Source organism: Colossoma macropomum, unplaced genomic scaffold (genome assembly GCF_904425465.1).
Source record: "Colossoma macropomum unplaced genomic scaffold, Colossoma_macropomum, whole genome shotgun sequence".
In the NCBI taxonomy this organism is placed as follows: Eukaryota; Metazoa; Chordata; class Actinopteri; order Characiformes; family Serrasalmidae; genus Colossoma; species Colossoma macropomum.
In genome coordinates, this window is record NW_023494784.1 from 3282172 (window position 1) to 3300214 (window position 18043).

Sequence of the window (18043 nt, forward strand, 5' to 3'; positions counted from 1 at the left end):
CAGAGGAACTACTTGCAATAAGTGTGGCTTAAAAGACAGAGAAAAACAACTAGAAAAGGCTGGATAGCGAATAGTTGGGATAGCAAGTAGGCTAGCTAGTTTAGTAGCTATTAAGTTGTCAGCCAGTCTAGCTGAAGTTGTAGCTACACATCACATTCCTTTACAGCTTTAGCTGGATTAGCTGTTATGCTAGTTAGCCAGCATATTTGCTGTACAAATTACAGACTAATTAGCTGTTGTTTTACTGTAAACACGGCACTGACTGCAGGTAGCGCTTCAGCTCTGTCCTTCAGTCTGAAGGTTTTCTATAAATGTTCATTATTGGAAGTCGTGTTGAACCTGACAGGTTTGTAAGTAGGGTTTACTTTATACAATGCAATGAAAATTCTCTGCTAAAGACTCGAGACTCAACTGTGGTAAAAAAAAAAAAAGTCTTACAGAACATGTAGGTTTTGTCTGTGCCAAACCATATGTGTGTGTGTGCGTGTATATATATATATATATATATATATATATATATATATATATATATATATAACCGCGACCCTATCTGGACTAAGCGGTTAACGATGATGATGATGATATATGTATATATATATATATATATATATATATAGATGCTGCGTTGTCTGTTGAGGTGATACGTCTGTGCATCCGCCATGTTGGAGAGGTCAAGATCTGCTTGTGAACAGATTCACTTGTATTGAGAGACGATGAGTCTCAGGATTAAATCAGCCACGACTTCCTTATTACTCAATCGATTTTCACCACATCTATTTTGTTATAATCCTCAGACACAGATTAATCTAAGCTGTACGGATCTGCTCTCTGTACCTTTTATTACTTTAATAACTGATTGTGATAATTAGCCGTCCAGACCAGCAGAAAAATATTCAGTCTGCACCCGACGTTAAAAACCAAGTCAACATAAACATAATCACACACATCAGCAAATCCATCAATGTGTGAATCACTTCTAATCTTAATACACATAATAATAAAATAAACCCCCAAAACACACAAGCGCCAGCTTCTTGTTCAAGTTTTCCCGTTCTACCTTTAATGGTGAGGCAGTCACTTTTTGGTGCCTGAAGCTGCACCATTTAAGGTGGAACAGGAAAATTTGAACAACATGCTGGCAAATAACAAGCTAACTTCAGGTTTGTGTAAGAAGGTTCTAACGTTAATCTGTTATGAATATCTACACGGATTAAGAAATGCTATAATTTACTGCTACAAAGCTTTAACCATCATTGTAAATTAATAACTGCTACATAAAGTTAAGATCCCCTGAATAGACTATTAAATGAAATAAGCTTAATATAAAACTAGAGGAAGAACAATCACATCAGCAGGTTCTCTGTGCATCACCAACCACACGGCCATATCTACACAAACATCACACAAACAATACACATCACACAGACATGAGTGTGGATCACTGCGTTCCCTCCGTTATATAATCCTATCCCACTTTCTGAGAGTAATATTCCTGAAATAGTGTAATTTTGGACAGTATCTTTCTTAAACTGCCGCTCTGTGATGGTACTGAATGCAGTCCAGCAGCGATGTTGACCTCCCTAAAATGGCGGCGCTGTTGACGTGCCTGGTTGGACGCAACCCGGCATCTAGACATGTATATCTATGATGCCAAACTACGGCGCTAAGTTGGCTAGCTAACTAGTCTTACTTTTTAATGAGGCCTTTCTTTGTTGACTTCAGTCGCAACTGGTCTGTTCCAGAATGATCCGGTTCGAGGGCCCTTTGAGTCAGCGCACCACTGTCTTCTTTCTAAAGCCATCACTGCCATGTTGGATCCTCATAATTAAGCTATAATTGCAAAAGACTTAGTCATCAGAAACATAATCAGAAACATCAGAAATCAGGGGCCGTATTACAGAAAGTTCTTAAGTCTGAGATCATATCTTATCTGCTTTGTTGTCATGTTAAGGCTGAAGTTAGGACAGAAGCCATTACAGAACAACGGTTCTTAAGTCTATAATCTTATTTCCAGATAAAACGGTTTTACAGAAACATCCTAAGCTGCCAAAATATCCTAAATATTTTCTTAACTGTAAGATAAACCCCAGAGTCTTAACTTCTATGACTATGCAGTGTCAGGCAGCACAGTTCACTATAACCAGCATAACGACGCTACATTTATCTACACTGAAAACGCTGCTTTGACTTGTGAGGTTTTTTCTAACAGTGTTTAAAACCTCAGACGCTGCAGATTCGATCTCCACCGCCCCTCTGATTACCTTCGTGTGTTAATGTTGATGATGAAATATTACAGTGATGGTGGTGAATAACGAGGAGACGGAGCTGAACGTGTGTCTGTTTATTAGGAGGAGTAACGTTAGCGCGCTCGGCTAAAGCGTTTGGGAAATGGAGACTGGAAATGGAGACTGAAACTGGAGACGGACGCTCTGATAAACAGCACAAAGCGCTGAGACGATATTATTAACTTTCAGTTTATCGTGCTTTAGTTTTATTTGACCTTTTTTTACATCAGTAAAGGTAGCTAACGTTAGCTGTCTGGCTAACTAACTTGATTACATGTTTACGTTTCAGCTGTGCACGTATGGTCGGTTGCTAGGCAACAGACAAGACAGTTGATTGTCGACTTCAGTTGAGTAAGTTAAGATTGCCTAACTTGAGATGAGAAAGGCTGTAAGATAAAATGAGATTCTTAAATTAAGGTCAGATTTGCTTCTGTAATACGAATTCGTGAAAATCTTATTTTGACTTGTCAGATCTTAAGTTAAGACAAAAAGACAGGAGGTTTCTGTAATACGGCCCCAGAAACATAGGTGATATCAGGAACCCTGTTTCCATGTTCAGGCGTATTTACTTGGTAGTGTTAGCTAGTTAGCTAACCTGATCTATTTTGGCAGATGTATAGCAACAGTGACCGAAGTGGGCCTTAGGAATGGGTCAGAGTTTGAAATGTAGCATGAATATCAGTCCTAATCTGAATGTGTGTGTCTCAGGGTGCTGGAGCATCAGGCTCTGCGGCAGTATGTGCTGTCTCTGTTCGGGCTGCCGCGCTCGGAGAAGCTGCAAGAAGTGATGAACTGCTCCATGTGGACGCCCCACGCCCGCTGCCACACACCCGGAAAGCTCTACACCACTGACAACTACATGGGCTTCAGCAGCCGACAAGAGGGCCAGTGCACCCTCCTCATCCCACTCGCGGAGGTACAGCACCATTCACACGCATACATTAGACCCTGACTGTATCTTTAATGATCTGTTTGGTCCCTGACTGTATCTTTTAATGGGTGTGTGTGGGCCCTGACTGTATCTTTAATGGGTGTGTTTGGGCCCTGACTGTATCTTTAATGGGTGTGTTTGGGTTGTGACTGTATCTTTAATGGTTGTGTTTGGGTTGTGGCTGTATCTTTAATGGGTGTGTGTGGGCCCTGACTGTATCTTTAATGGGTGTGTTTGGGTTGTGACTGTATCTTTAATGGTTGTGTTTGGGTTGTGACTGTATCTTTAATGGTTGTGTGCTCCCTGACTGTATTTTAATGAGTGTGTTCGTGTCCTGACTGTATCTTTATTGGTGGTGTGCTCCCTGACTGTATCTTTAATGAGTGTGTTTGGGTCCTGACAGTATCTTTAATGGTTGTGTGCTCCCTGACTGTAGCCTAATTAGGCCCCGAGTGTAGCTTCGATGATGTTTTGTGTCTCAGCTGTATAATGTGGTTGTGTTTACACTCTGACTGCATCTTTAACGTCTGTGTGCAGGTGCAGTCCATCGAGAAAGCGGAGAGTACGAGTGCCCTGCCAAACCCAGTGATCATCAGCGTGAAGTCGAAGAAGGCGTTCCAGCTGATCGAGTTGGTGCAGCGGGACGAGCTGGTGGAGAACCTGAGCGATCGGCTGAGGGCCCTGCACTGGAGGCAGGCTGTGTTCAGGGGTAACAACCAGCGCAAAAAATCAATGGTAAATCTTTGGGCTGATAGCAAATCAATTAGATCCATTAGATTCAAGAAATATCACAAAGCTGAATGGTTAGAGTGATGATTGGCTCCATTTGGAAATAGCATGTGGATATATTTGTCATGGAAAAAAAACATTCAGCTCTAGTCTCAAGCAGATTGTGTTTTCCAGGTCTCCTCCACTCCGTACTATACATTCTACTATGACGGAGCGAGCTCAGAGGAGAACGACGAAGTTTCTGACGAAACGCTGCGGAACACGGTACTCACCGAAGCGCTCATTACCACCTTCCAAAGCAGCCAATCACAGTCCCCCAACAACAAAACTGTGAGTATGGAGCCCTGCCATTCGCTGGGGCTTTCTGCACAAACACACAGTTAATTGTGGCTCATTGAAGCCCTGACCGACCCAAGTTCAGAGGATAAAGAGTGTGTGGAGCTGTTTGCTTAAGCTACTTTTAATTTATATTCTTGTTAGCACCAGAGGTTAATGATAGCTTACTGAGAAGGCTAAACCACTGGCAATTCTGGCTCACTGCTGCCTCACTGAGGCAAGTTTAGAGGCGAAAGACTCAAATCTGAGTGAAATTGAGCGAGAGGTGCTGGAGTGACAGATGGACAGAGCTCACAGAGGGAATTTATTTTTAATTCTGCTCAGTTTGTTCCAACAGAGGATGCAGGATAGTGGGGGAAGGGGCGGGGTTTAGAAACAGCACAGCAAGGGGGCGTTTACAGTTTGCATAATCATGCATATTCATAGATTGTTGCATTCTAAATGAGTGTCGAGGTTTGACCATTTTTAGTAGCTTCTTGGGCGAAACGATAAAAATATTTAACTATTTATTATTGAACATAGATTTTTTGTGTATTATGGTTTATGATTTAAGGTGGTACTTTAAAATTTTGACTTGATTTTGTTCCTAAAGATGTCAGAGCAGCTGAGGGTGCGGTTGTGGGGGGATCACTTTGAAGAGTTCGGCCGCGGCGTGCACATGTTCCGCACGGATAAAATCCGCAAACTGGTTGCCATGGGGATCCCGGAGTCTCTGCGTGGAGAGTTGTGGCTTACCTTTTCAGGTGAGGGAGAGAGAGAGGTGTGTTTGTGTGTGTGTTTGTGTTGGTGTGTGTGAGAGCTGTCTTTTAAGGGGGGCGGGATGGAGGGGGGGGTGCACCTGTTGAGAAGAGGGGATCCCCACCCCCCCCCCACAGTGTGAGGCTGAAATATTAATAAAAGCTCTTAGGAAAAACGACAAAATTTGTAACTTTTAACAGGTAGAGTAACACCTTTAGAGGGGAACTTGCCCTGTTTCTGTTTTGAGTCTTTTATTTTGTATCCCCCCCTGATAAATTAAAACAATGTACCCAGCCCACAAATAATAAAGTTATGCCCATAAAGTGTGTAGTCTGTGACAGTCAGGTATACTCCATAACTATTGGGAAACAACTAGGATTTGCATATAATCACTTAAACATGCATAATGAAACATAACAGACTTATTTGGCGGCTACTGCTGGTTTTCTAAGTGAAAATAAGTGAAAACCGTCATCTGTTTTTCCACATGCGCAGACTGAGGAATCCAAGTAAGAGTTTACATGCACTGAGAAGTCTAGACCATAGTCCGATCTAAGAAATCCGAGTGTGCTGAATAATCAGATAACTGCAGAAATCCAATTATGAATTTTGAGTGCATGTGAAGACGCTCATTGAGGATTATTGGAAGTGAAATGAGTGTAACGTTATTGGATTGTTCCGTGTTCCACAGACGCGTGCTCGTCGCTGGCCGCCCACCCGGACTACTACGCGGATCTGGTGAGCAGGTGTATGGGGGAAACGAGTGTAGCGACGGAGGAGATCGAGCGGGACCTGCATCGCTCGCTGCCCGAGCACGCCGCCTTCCAGAACCAGACCGGAATCGCAGCTCTACGGAGGGTCCTGACGGCCTATGCCCACCGCAACCCCAACATCGGATACTGCCAGGTACGCAGCATGCAGGATGATTAAAAAACGAAAAAACGGATGAGTACGCACTTAAAAAAGATGGCTCTTCAGGGGTTCTTTGGTAAGGAAAATGGTTCCGTATAGAACCATGAACGCTCAAAGAACCCTTTGCATGATTAAAGGGTTCTTCAGGCTGATGGAGAGTGTTTTTATATGGCTCTCTATAGAACCTTTTTGGAAAGGGGTTTAGATAGCACCAAAAAAGGATTCTTTTATAGATACGATGTCAAGCTTTTAACATTAGAAGAACCCTTTTCGCTGCTATTTAAAACGATCTACAGCACATTCTCCATCAATCTGAAGAACCCTATCACAATGCTAAGAACGCTTGATTCATGCAAAGGGTTCTTTGAGTGTTCATGGTTCTATATAGAACCATTTTCTTTACTAAAGAACACTTGAAGAACCAATTTTTAAGAGTGAAGGTAACAGGTGATTGTTCTAAGGTAAGAACAGAATCTAAACACACTCAAGAGCACAAAGGTGAGAACAGGTCTGCGCTTTAAGAACACGTCATGAATCTGACGGAGACTTTTTCGCAGGACGTTTCTCAAGAACACATTTAAGGAAGAACTTTGGAAGATATTTGGCCCAGTGTTTCTCAACACACGATCACAAGAAATGTAGGGATTTCACCATCTACAGTCCATTATGGCAGTATGAGTATATCTGGACTTTATTCAGTTGTGTATTTGCAATTGCATTCCCAATGTAAGTGTGCATTATTAAAGAAATAATTCAAATTCAAATGCAAAATGTGTATTTGCATTTGCATTTCTGTGCATAATGGCTGTTAATGTGGAAAAGCACTTTCACAACCACATCAGTTAGTGTCCTCAGTTCCGAAACAGTTACTGACCGTTGTGAAAAGGAAAGGTGATGTAACACAGTGGTAAACACCCCTGTGCCAACTTTTTTGGAACATGTTGCAGGGATTAAATTTAGAACAAGTGTATACGAAAACAATAACGTTAATTAGTTGAAACATTAAAAATCTTGTCTTTGTACCATTTTCAGTTGAGTACAAGTAAAAAAATGCAGATTTGCTGATTTTGTTTACAGGTTCAGTCCCAACCTTCGGCGATTGGGCTTGTAAAAATACACAGTACTTGAGTTTAACATGAATAGTTATATAAAATCTATTTGCCGTTTGACCCTCAGAACTGGACCACCACTGTGGAGGGATTCTGTAGCTTCACTCTGCATCGTTACTGGTTTGATAAAATAGCTTCACTAAAGAAAAATATTTTGAAAATCACCACCACTCCACTGGGTAATATGCAAAACTCCAAACATTAGAATAGTAGTGTAGTTAAACTAATAGCCTCATCAGAGACACTACTGCCCAACACTGGTCGCACACACACACGTACACTCTCGTCCAGCTGGCAGCACCTCACAGAAATGAAAGTTCTTGGCTGAAACTGAAACCATCATTCAGGACACATTCAGTCGAAAAACGAGAGTGTTAAAACGTGTTAATTTGCCTTTTTACCATTGAAAAAATTCTGTGTGTATTTTTTAGTTTTTTAGTTTTATGCACTGTGGGAAAGCATTACTGGTGCAAGAGAGCAAAGAAAACACAAGAAAACCATCTTAATCACTGTTTCTAATTCTCATTACCGCTGAAATCTGTGAGTAGGTGTGTCCAAACATTTGACTGGTGTGTGTGTGTGTGTGTGTGTGTGTGTGTGTGTGTGTGTGCGTCTATCCCTCTTCCAGTCCATGAACATCCTGGCTTCTGTGCTGTTGCTCTACGCGAAAGAAGAAGAGGCTTTCTGGCTCCTGGTCACTGTGTGCGAACGGATGCTGCCTGATTACTTCAACCACAGAGTCATTGGTACGTATACACTGCCTGTCCACTTTATTAGAAACACCTACCTTGTACATCCACTAACTGGCCAGTTTATTAGAAACACCCACCTTGTACGTCCACTTACTGGCCACTTTATTAGAAACACCCACTTTGTACGTCCACTTACTGGCCACTTTATTAGAAACACCCACTTTGTACGTCTGCTAACTGCCTGCTTTATTAGAAACACCCACCTTGTATGTCCACTTACTGGCCACTTTATTAGAAACACCCACTTTGTACGTCCACTTACTGGCCCCTTTATTAGAAACACCCACCGTGTACGTCTGCTAACTGCCCGCTTTATTAGAAACACCCACCTTGTACGTCCTCTAACTGGCCACTTTATTAGAAACACCCACCTTGTATGTCCGCTAACTGGCCTCTTTATTAGAAACACCCACCTTGTACTTCCGCTAACTGGCCGCTTTATTAGAAACACCCATCTTGTACGTCCGCTAACTGGCCACTTTATTAGAAACACCCACCTTGTATGTCCGCCAACTGGCTGCTTTTTAGAAACACCCATCTTGTACTTCCACTCACTGACCACATTGATAGAAACAAACACCTCGTACATCCACTAACTGGTTGATTTATTAGAACCACCCACCTTGTACGTCAACTTACTGGCCACTTTATTAGAAACACCTACCTTACTGCTCCATCATATAGGTGTACAGTCATATACTGTTGTCCATCTGCTGTAGCCCATTAATCATTGGTCAGTTTCTGAACACAGGACCACTGTTGTCCAGATATCACTTGGGTGGTGGTCCATTCTCAGCATAGCAGTGACACTGACTGGGTTGAGTGAACCATCCCCAAAAAATATCCCACCAAGAGCAGCTTAGAAGTCAGAAACTGGCCATTGATGAAGAGATGAAGGGAAGGCTAACACAGACTGTGCCTCAGCAGATGGGCTACAGTCTCTGAGGCACCAGCAAGGTGGTACGGAGAGGGGTTTCCGATAAAGTGGCCAAGACGTAGCTGTTTAAATAGTTTGGGGAATTTTATCAGAAAGTGCAACTTCATCAGTGACACAGAACAGACACAGAGGTGTTTCTGCACCAGAGCCGCAGTCACACACCTGTGTACTGATAGCGTCTGTATTTTTATTCATGTTTATTTGTAGAAGTTGCGCAAACAGTTGCTGCGTCGCCACACCTCAGCTCACTTCCTGCTTCGCTGTTCCGCTCTAGTGACTTTTTTTTGGTCAGTGTTTACACCACCAGACCTCTGTGCGTATGTGTGTATGATGTGTGTGTGATGTGTGTGTGATGTGTGTGCGCGTCAGACAGACCAGTGCTGAGGGCAGGATGTGTGTGTATTTATATACATTACTCAGGGTTATGAACAGAGACTGGCCACTAGGGGTCTCCACATAAGTGGTTTCTTGAAAATTAAAAGATGTCGTTGATTTTGGCAAAGATAACGGTTTCAAAACTCAGCAGTCACATAAATACAGAAATTCCCAGTGTTCTCTCCAAAGCCCCGCCCCCAACACGCATGCACCACCTAGACTTGAACACCTGAATGCAGACATTAAAGTAGTTGTTCGTAGGGCCGACCGATCCAAAGAAATAGTCACTGATACTGTTTTTAAGTAGCTAACAGTTCTGAAAACCGATATCGACCAGTTTAATTTTACATGGTCAGAAATTAAATATAACATATTTAATCAACATATTGATGTTTTAATTAAATGAGGTATGTAAATTGTCATTTGATTGAAATCTGTAACATTGCATCGACCAAATCAGATTTCTGTATGCAAATTATCAGACTGTACAGATTCTCTCTCTCTCTCTCTTTCTTTTTCATCACTCACTCTTACTCTCCCTCTCCTTTCTCTCTCTCACTCACTGTTCTTTCTCTTCTCTATTTCTCTCTCTCCGTCTTACATTCTGTCTCCTTCCTGTCTCTGTCTCTTTTCTCTCTTCCCTCTCTTTTTCTCTCTCCTTCTCACCTCTATCTCTCCTCTCTTTCTGTATATCTCCCTTGCTCCACTCTCTCTGTCTCTTCTCTCATCTGTCTTTCTTTCTCTCTCTCTTTCCTGTCTCTCTCTCTCTCTTTCCTCTCTCTCTCTCTCTCTCTCTCTATCTCTCTCTCTCTTTCCTGTCTCTCTCTCTCTCTTTCCTGTCTCTCTCTCTCTCCCTCCCTCACCTCTGTCTCTCTCTCTCACCCCCTCTCTCTTTCTTTCTCTTTCACTGTTCTTTCTCTTCTTTATTTCTCTCTCTCTTCATTTCTATTCTCTATTTCTCTCATTCTCTCTCTCTCACCTTTCTCTCCTTCCTGTCTGTCTCTTTTCTCTCTCACCTCTCCCTTCACCTCTCTCTCTCACCTCTCTCTCTCCCTCTCCCTCTGCCTCTATCTCCCACTCTCTCTCTCTCCCTCTCCCTCTGCCTCTATCTCCCACTCTCTCTCTCCCTCCCTTTCTCTCTCCCTGTCTCTCTCTCTCTCTCTCTCTCTCTCTCAGGTGCTCAGGTGGATCAGTCCGTGTTTGAGGAGCTGATTCGGGAGCGTTTGCCGTCTCTGGCCGAAAGCGTTCCTGATCTTTCTCCTCTGGCGTCTGTGTCTCTGACGTGGTTCCTCACGCTGTTCCTGAGCGTCCTGCCGTTCCGCAGCGCCCTCTGCGTGCTCGACTGCTTCTTCTACCACGGCATCAAAGCCGTGTTCCAGCTGGGGCTCGCCGTGCTGGACGCTAACGCTGCCGAACTCTCCGCCAGCACCGACGACGGACAAGCGCTAATGACCCTCACCAGGTACAGTTACGCCTGAAAGCATAAAACAGAACGATGTTACCTGTAGAGTGTTAACTTATTTCCACTTAGAACAGAACATTTCAGAACACACTTTTGTTTTTGACCATGTATGATGCATTATTTATACAAATTTCATGTTTCATGTCTGTGTGCGTCTGTGTGTGTGTGTGTGTGTGTGTGTCTGTGTCTGTGTCTGTGTGTGTGTCTGTGTGTGTGTCTGTGTGTGTGTGTGTGTGTGTGTGTGTGTGTGTGTGTGTGTAGTTTTCTGGAACAGGTCCGAGACGATGAGGAGCCGTGTGTGTGTGCTGAGGAGGCGGGACCTGCGGGACACACACACATCACTGCGCTGAATAATGATGCGTACGAGGTGAGTGTGTGTGTGTTCAGATCTGAATCTCACAGGATCATAGAAAACACAGTCGCATGCAAAAGTTTGGGCGCCCCAGTCAAATAAAAGTGAAAATAAGTGAACACGTCGTCTACAGAGACACACTCCTGCACATTTTAATACACAGTTACTGCTTATTTGCTGAATTTAACATATTGGAAAAAAAAGAAAACGTATTATAAAATGTGGCCTGTGAAAATGTTACGGCACATTTTATATTTTGTGCATTATTTTTTCATTATGTTTTCCAGTTTGTTATTATAACTCCGCAAATAAACGGAATTTGTGCACAAAACGTTGCAGAAAATTGAGTGCGTTCTCTATAAAGGATGTGTTAACTTGTTTTGTTAACTTTCTAACTTAAAATATGTAGTTTGACCGGGGAGTGTTCAAACTTTCATAGACAGCTGTTTAAATGAAAAAAGCTTACAGAGTAACATCTCTATTTTTCTCTGTATTATTTTCGTTTTATTTTATTGAGTTTTGTCATCCCCAGATTGTATTTTTTAAATTTTTTTTTTTTTTAATTTTTCAATTTTTAATTTTTACTATTTTCACTAGTTTGTTGAAACTGTTGCTCTCGGTGTTTGTATAGAAATTTGGGGACCTGACTGTGAGGCAGCTGGAGAGGATGAGATGCAGACACAGGATCCAAGTGCTGCAGAGTCACGAGGACACCACCAAAGAGAACACAGTGAGACACACTACACACACACACACACACACTATGGCCACTTCATTAAGTATAGTTCTACAATTACAGACTGTAGTCTGTGTCTGATCCACTTGTACCAGGGCAACACACACTAACACACCACCACCACGTCAGTGTCACTGCAGTGCTGAGAATGACCCACCACCCAAATAGTACCTGCTCTGTGAGGGTCCTGACCATTGAAGAACAGGGTGCAGTGAAACAGATGGACTACAGTCTGTAACTGTAGAACTACAAAATGCTCCTAGATGGGAAATTATGCATGTAGCTTTTGTGAAAAAACAGTTTACAGAGTCTGGACAGTTTTGTTGGTTCTGTAGGTCAGTCTTGTTTTTGTTTGATCAACTACAGTCAAAATAAACATTTTAATAAAGTATATTTAGAAGTGAAAACATAAGAAAGCTGGTGACTGTTATTGTGAGTTTGATCGCCCCCTTGTGGCTATCTGTGATTGATGCACCTCTCCTGTGTCTCTGTAGTTAAGGCTGGTCTCGCCTGACGTGTCCCTCTCTCAGGAGGACCTATCCGGTCTCTATGACCTCTTTAAGGTGGGTCTGACCGTCAGATGCGTTCAGTATCTGTGTATCTATCTATGTGGGAGGATTAGTGCGTGAATGAGATCTTTTGCTGAACTTTCTCTTTACATTGCAACGCATGGACTGTGTTTGTGTTTCAGACAGAGCACTTCATCAGTCTGTACTGGGGGGACGGTGTCTGTTCGACCCCCCCGGAGCCGCGGGCCGTGAGCCGTGGTTACACTGAAAGTTATCACGTGGACTGTGCTCAGTTTAAGAGCCTGTACGCGCTCCTGGCTCCGTGGCCTTGCGGCTCTCACACGGACACGGTGGCCCAGAGGACCTTCACCCTGCTGGACCAAAATAGACAGAACCGCATCGGCTTCACACAGTTCGTCCGCTGGCTCGGTGCGTACGCTGCCTCCTTCTCTGACTTCAACTGACTTAAAAATCACCTTTTAATCACCTTATGGCCGTAACACACCAAGAGCACAGCACGAACAGGAATTTTTCACACAAAAACTGTAGATGCCGGACACTACATGTTGTTTTTGGAACTAGCTGTGTTCTAAAGGTTATGCACTATAGAACCGAAACAAACGAATGGGCAGAATGTCTTCAACATTCAGAGACTTCCTTTGTACCTCACAAACTAGGCGAACGGTGAAATTAAGGTTTTGGAAAAGCGAAAAGAGCATTGAGAGTTTCGCCACCTCATTCAGGAGCTGAAACTTCGCAGTTTGAGCTAATTCGGAGGACAGACTGATCTGTCTGAAAAATCCGGGTTGCTGGAACAGAACTAATCTGTCGTTTTTATTATCTCACATGCTAATGCCAGAGACAACGGTGATTGGTTGTGTGAGTTCAAATTGCCAGCAAATGTTGGCAAAAATTGAACAGAGGGTGAAAAAAACAACACATTTTCCAGCATCCTGAAAATCACTGATGTTTTGGTTTGCACGTGTTCGATTAGACATCCAAATAAATAACTTCTGATTATTTGAAATCTATGAAGTCTGACATATTAAATTATTTACTTGTCTGCAACTAAATTAATTTAATCAATCAATCAATCAGTCAACCTTTATTTAAACTCGAAGTACATTGAGCGAGACCCTCTTTTACAGTGTAGCCGAGCCAATACAGAAATCAGGAATTGAGAAGTTGGATAGTAAAAACATTACAAGTGCTAAAAAGTAATAGTAATCGCAGTGCTAAAATTTGATAGAAAAAAAGTAAAGACATCAAATAAAGCATTAAAATTATAATAGTATATTAGCTTAATAAATGACAGATCAGAAAATGATAAAACAAATAAATAATTAATGTAATAAATAGAGAAGTAGAAGATTTAAGGCAATTTGGCAGTAAAAAATAAATATAAAGAATAAAATAAATGAAAAGAATAATAATACATTTTAAATAATAAAACTGAAACAACAGCTAAAACATACCAAAATAATATTAGAAAGAAAAATATAAATAAAATGGAGTAAAACAGCAAAGCTTTACTTTCCTGTAGTGAATTCCAGCCGACTGGTGCATATAGAAAATGTTGGTTTTATTGATTTATTGAAAATATTATTGAAAATGTTGAATTTGAACTTTGAATGGCAGCGAACGTCTGGGAATAAGGCAAGTTTTTTGGTGGGTGGGGCTGGAAGTGTTGATGATTTGTGGTCATCATTTCTTCTCATTCTCTGCAGACACTCTGTACTGTGAAGACTTTAATGAGAAGGTCAGGCTCCTCTATCGTCTGCACATTCCCCCAGGTGAGCTAACACTCCAAAAAGACTCAAACGAACCTCATACTGTACTCCTACTGTACTCTACCTGAATATCAGTATTAACAGCTGTATTAATGTTGGAGTCCTTGTTTGGGCTGCTTTTCTTTTGCGTCATTAACTGCAAATGTTGTTATCAATAGCATGTTTCTTGCATTCAAGGATGCTGCTGCATGCTAACTGGCCACTTTAACAGAAACCCTTCCCTTGTAGCTCCACCTAGTTAGTGAACAGACAGTAGTCTAGAGAATCTGGTGCGTTTTGTCACTTAACATACTGTTTGACTGACCAGCCAGGCTGTTTTGAAAATTAGGCTACAACTGAAACACACCAAAGCACAACAAAGTGGTAAAAACACACAATCAAATCAGAACTGCTTGCAAAAAACGTCTTTCCTATTGGACAAATCAAAATGGAGCAGAAGAGTGCACACACAGGGACATGCAGGGACCAGCCTACACAACTGACAAAATCCTGATAGTTGTGGTCAGCTTACCGTGCAATAGATATCAGACAGTCCAGACAGTCTGTAGGTAGACTATATCTGACTGTGGCTCATCTATGGATGCACAGTGTACGTTAGCCATCCTGTAGCCCTTCAGCAGTGGTCAGTTTCTGACTGAGTCAGATATTTTGGGTGGATGGTCCAATCTAAGCCTTGCAGTGACACTGACATGTGTAAAAACTCCAGCAACACTGCTGTGTCCAGTCCCCTCGTACCACCACATGCCATGTCATTGTCAGTGCCGTAATGAGAATGGACCATCACACAATAATATCTGGACAGCAGCCGTCCTGTGGTCAGTGGTAAAAATATGGATTTCTAATAAAGTGGCCAGTGAGTGGAAGTACAAGGTGGGTGTTTCTAATAAAGTGGCCAGGTAGTGGAAGTACAAGGTGGATGTTTCTAATAAAGTGGCCAGGTAGTGGAAGTACAAGATGGGTGTTTCTAATAAAGTGGCCAGGTAGTGGAAGTACAAGGTGGGTGTTTCTAATAAAGTGGCCAGGTAGTGGAAGTACAAGGTGGAGGTTTCTAATAAAGTGGCCAGGTAGTGGAAGTACAAGGTAGGTGTTTCTAATAAAGTGGCCAGGTAGTGGAAGTACAAGGTGGGTGTTTCTAATAAAGTGGCCAGTGAGTGGAAGTACAAGGTAGGTGTTTCTAATAAAGTGGTCAGTGAGTGGAAGTACAAGGTGGGTGTTTCTAATAAAGTGGCCAGGTAGTGGAAGTACAAGGTGGGTGTTTCTAATAAAGTGGCCAGGTAGTGGAAGTACAAGGTGGGTGTTTCTAATAATTTGGCCAGTTAGTGGAAGTACAAGGTGGGTGTTTCTAATAAAGTGACCAGTGAGTGGAAGTACAAGGTATGCGTTTGTACTGTTGTGGCTAGTGACTGTATATGAATATATTTTTTGTTTTTTTTTAGCTCTGACCGAGAATGAAGATCAGTCTTCTCTGGTGAAGAACCCCATCCTTTCCACCACCAGACCTCTCTACGTGGACCTGCCCAACGGTACCAACCCCACCCCAACACAGCAGAATCAGTTAAAGTGAAACAGTAACCAAAGTGTGATATCACAGACTTGTAACTGTGCTGTACTGAACTGTATCACGCTGCTCAACAGAAAAACACCCTAGAGGAAAGGGCCAGTACTTATCGATACTCTTATTGATACTGCTCTCCATAATTTGGTGCAAAAGCATGCAAAGACATGAGATGAAAAGATCTGAAATGTGAAAAACATGTGGAAAGGCTGTGGTCACCTCGCTACAGTTGAAAATATTAACAACCACAAGCAATACGAAATTAGGTACCCCTTGTTATTATACAGTTGTTGTTATTATTATAATGCCTGAAGCAGTGCAACATACTCATTGGATGGTATTGTGGGCTTTGAACTGTTCTGTCTGTCGCTCAGGGGAGAGGAAGAGCCATGAGGAACAACTGAAGCAGATGCTGAAGGACTTGGCCAAGGAGAAGGACAAAGGCCAGGAGAAACCCCTCCCTCACATGAACCAGGTGAGATCAAATTGGGATGATCTGGTCTGTCAGGATTACTTGATGAAGTATGAATACAATGTTACAGTGGTTTCTTTAAGGAACCTATGAAGAACCCATCAATTCCTTCAGCATAGTCTTCAACACTGCTTTCTTTCAAGATCATGACAAGGTGACCGTGTCCTTTCTCCAACAGCGGGAGTTCGTCCAGTTTTGCAAGACGCTGTGCAACATGTTCCACGGCGACAGTGCTGAGAACGAACTCTTCCAGGCCATCGCTATGGTCACCAGCCTCGTCCTGCAGATCGGGGAGGCCAGGAACAAGGCACGCAGGTCGGGGGCCGAGCCGAAGGAAGGAGAAAGTCCAGATCAGGCAGCCTCCAGCGTGTCTGAAGGAGAAGGTGATTGGACAGCAAGTTTCGAGCAGATCTTGGCCTCGCTGCTCACCGAGCAAGCTCTTGTCAACTTCCTGGAGAGGCCTGTGGATCTGAGTGCAAAGATCGCTGCTGCAAAGGAGAAGCAGTACCACGTGCGGGCCGGCCTGCTGATGATCCAGCACAAGACCAGATGAGACTGACTGGTCTTCTAAGCTTCTGGACTGAGTCGGAGTTGCAGTGCTTTGGGTTTGTAGAGAGGCCAGGGTGTACCATGAAACAGAAGAACCCATGGGGAACTAGCTAGACTGGGAACCTGGTGAAATGTACATCCTTGAAGGACCATCTAGTGCAGTGATTGTCAATCCTGGTCCACCAGGAGGACCCCTGGCCTGCAAATTTAGGTGCTGTCCTGCTCTAACGTGCATGTCTATGGAAGCCCATTCCTGCCACATACATAAAATTTATAATCTACTTACATATAATAATATATAATTCATATTTATAATATAATTATTGACTTACTGTCTTGAAATAATTACTTCTTTTCTCAAAACATTGACTTTATGCTTTGCTTTAAGGACTCATTTTCTGAAAATATTGACCAAATAATTTGGAGGTACTCAGTTTCTCAATTTGGAGGTTATTCAATTTATTTTGGGATAGTAAATCGTTATTACAAGATACTAACTCTTATTTTGAGACACTAAGGCACAATTTGTGGACAACAAGTCATTATTTTGAGACAGTAAGTCAACACATCATTATTTGAAGATAACGTCTCAAAATTTTGACATAATGCTATCGCTTAAAGTCATTTTTTTCCTCATCTACCTGGTGGGAATGAGCTCAGGAAGGGCTAATTAGCTGACCAGCGTTGAAGAGCAGGGGCCTCCAGGACCAGGATTGAGACCCACTGATCTAGTGGACCCCAGTGACCTATTGATACTGGGCCTATATCAACAAGTAATGGCTTTGGGACCATTGAGGGAAGCTGGTCTTTCTTTAAAAGCTCGTAGTATCCAAAGAGAGGACACTTCATTCCCAAGTCCAGCACCGTAGCTGATTGTCCTTCACAGCGCTTGCGTTAATCTACACAGAGTTAAGAGTTTACCTACACACGACGTTCAGTTTAACTCATACTTGTCTTTAAAAACAATGAAGAAAGTGGTTACTTGCTTTGTACCAGGCAGCACAACTCAATGCCCAAACACAGGAACTGAAAACTACCAACGCAGCATTAACAGACATGTGAACAGGGAACTTGTAGAGAGGAGAATTCCCACTCTGTAATATCTTCTGGGTTTCTCAAACACTAGGGGGCGCTCCTAACGAGTCCAAAATGAATGGGTTAAGATGGAGCATTTGAGTAAAATCATGGTTTATAAATGCTGAAACATTTTTAATGTAAAAGAATAAAATCATTTCCTGAACACAGAGCAGCATAAAACATTTTAACACCGCTGTTATATTTTTAAGAGCTTTTAAACTCGAATTATAGGAGTTTAAAACGGCAACTCGTGTACGTTCATGACGTCAGTGAGCGCGAACAGCCAATGAGCTGCTCCACTCACCAACCAATCAGCACTCAGTAGCAGTAATGTTAGCATCCTGCTGCCCAAAACTCGTTTGCTGTAGAATAAAGGAAACATACAGGTGAGTTTTCTTTGCTTTTTTAGTGAAACACATCCTTCTACTTTCTAAAAT

At 42.4% G+C, this 18043-nt stretch overlaps 1 protein-coding gene across 2 annotated transcripts in view; it reads left to right on the plus strand.

The window, feature by feature from the left end:
- LOC118811603 (TBC1 domain family member 8) overlaps positions 1-16594 on the plus strand; it is a 40973-nt gene extending 24379 nt beyond the window's left edge. For both annotated transcript variants that reach the window (XM_036575935.1, XM_036575943.1), the window contains exons 6-20: positions 2994-3201; positions 3754-3951; positions 4120-4275; positions 4874-5024; positions 5711-5925; positions 7669-7786; positions 10281-10566; positions 10828-10933; positions 11550-11648; positions 12149-12217; positions 12346-12592; positions 13891-13956; positions 15390-15476; positions 15883-15983; positions 16159-16594. In XM_036575935.1, coding sequence (XP_036431828.1) covers positions 2994-3201; positions 3754-3951; positions 4120-4275; positions 4874-5024; positions 5711-5925; positions 7669-7786; positions 10281-10566; positions 10828-10933; positions 11550-11648; positions 12149-12217; positions 12346-12592; positions 13891-13956; positions 15390-15476; positions 15883-15983; positions 16159-16533 — 2482 coding nt within the window. In that variant the 3' untranslated portion in view covers positions 16534-16594. The remainder of the gene's footprint in view (positions 1-2993; positions 3202-3753; positions 3952-4119; positions 4276-4873; positions 5025-5710; positions 5926-7668; positions 7787-10280; positions 10567-10827; positions 10934-11549; positions 11649-12148; positions 12218-12345; positions 12593-13890; positions 13957-15389; positions 15477-15882; positions 15984-16158) is intronic.
- Positions 16595-18043: the final 1449 nt, after the last annotated feature.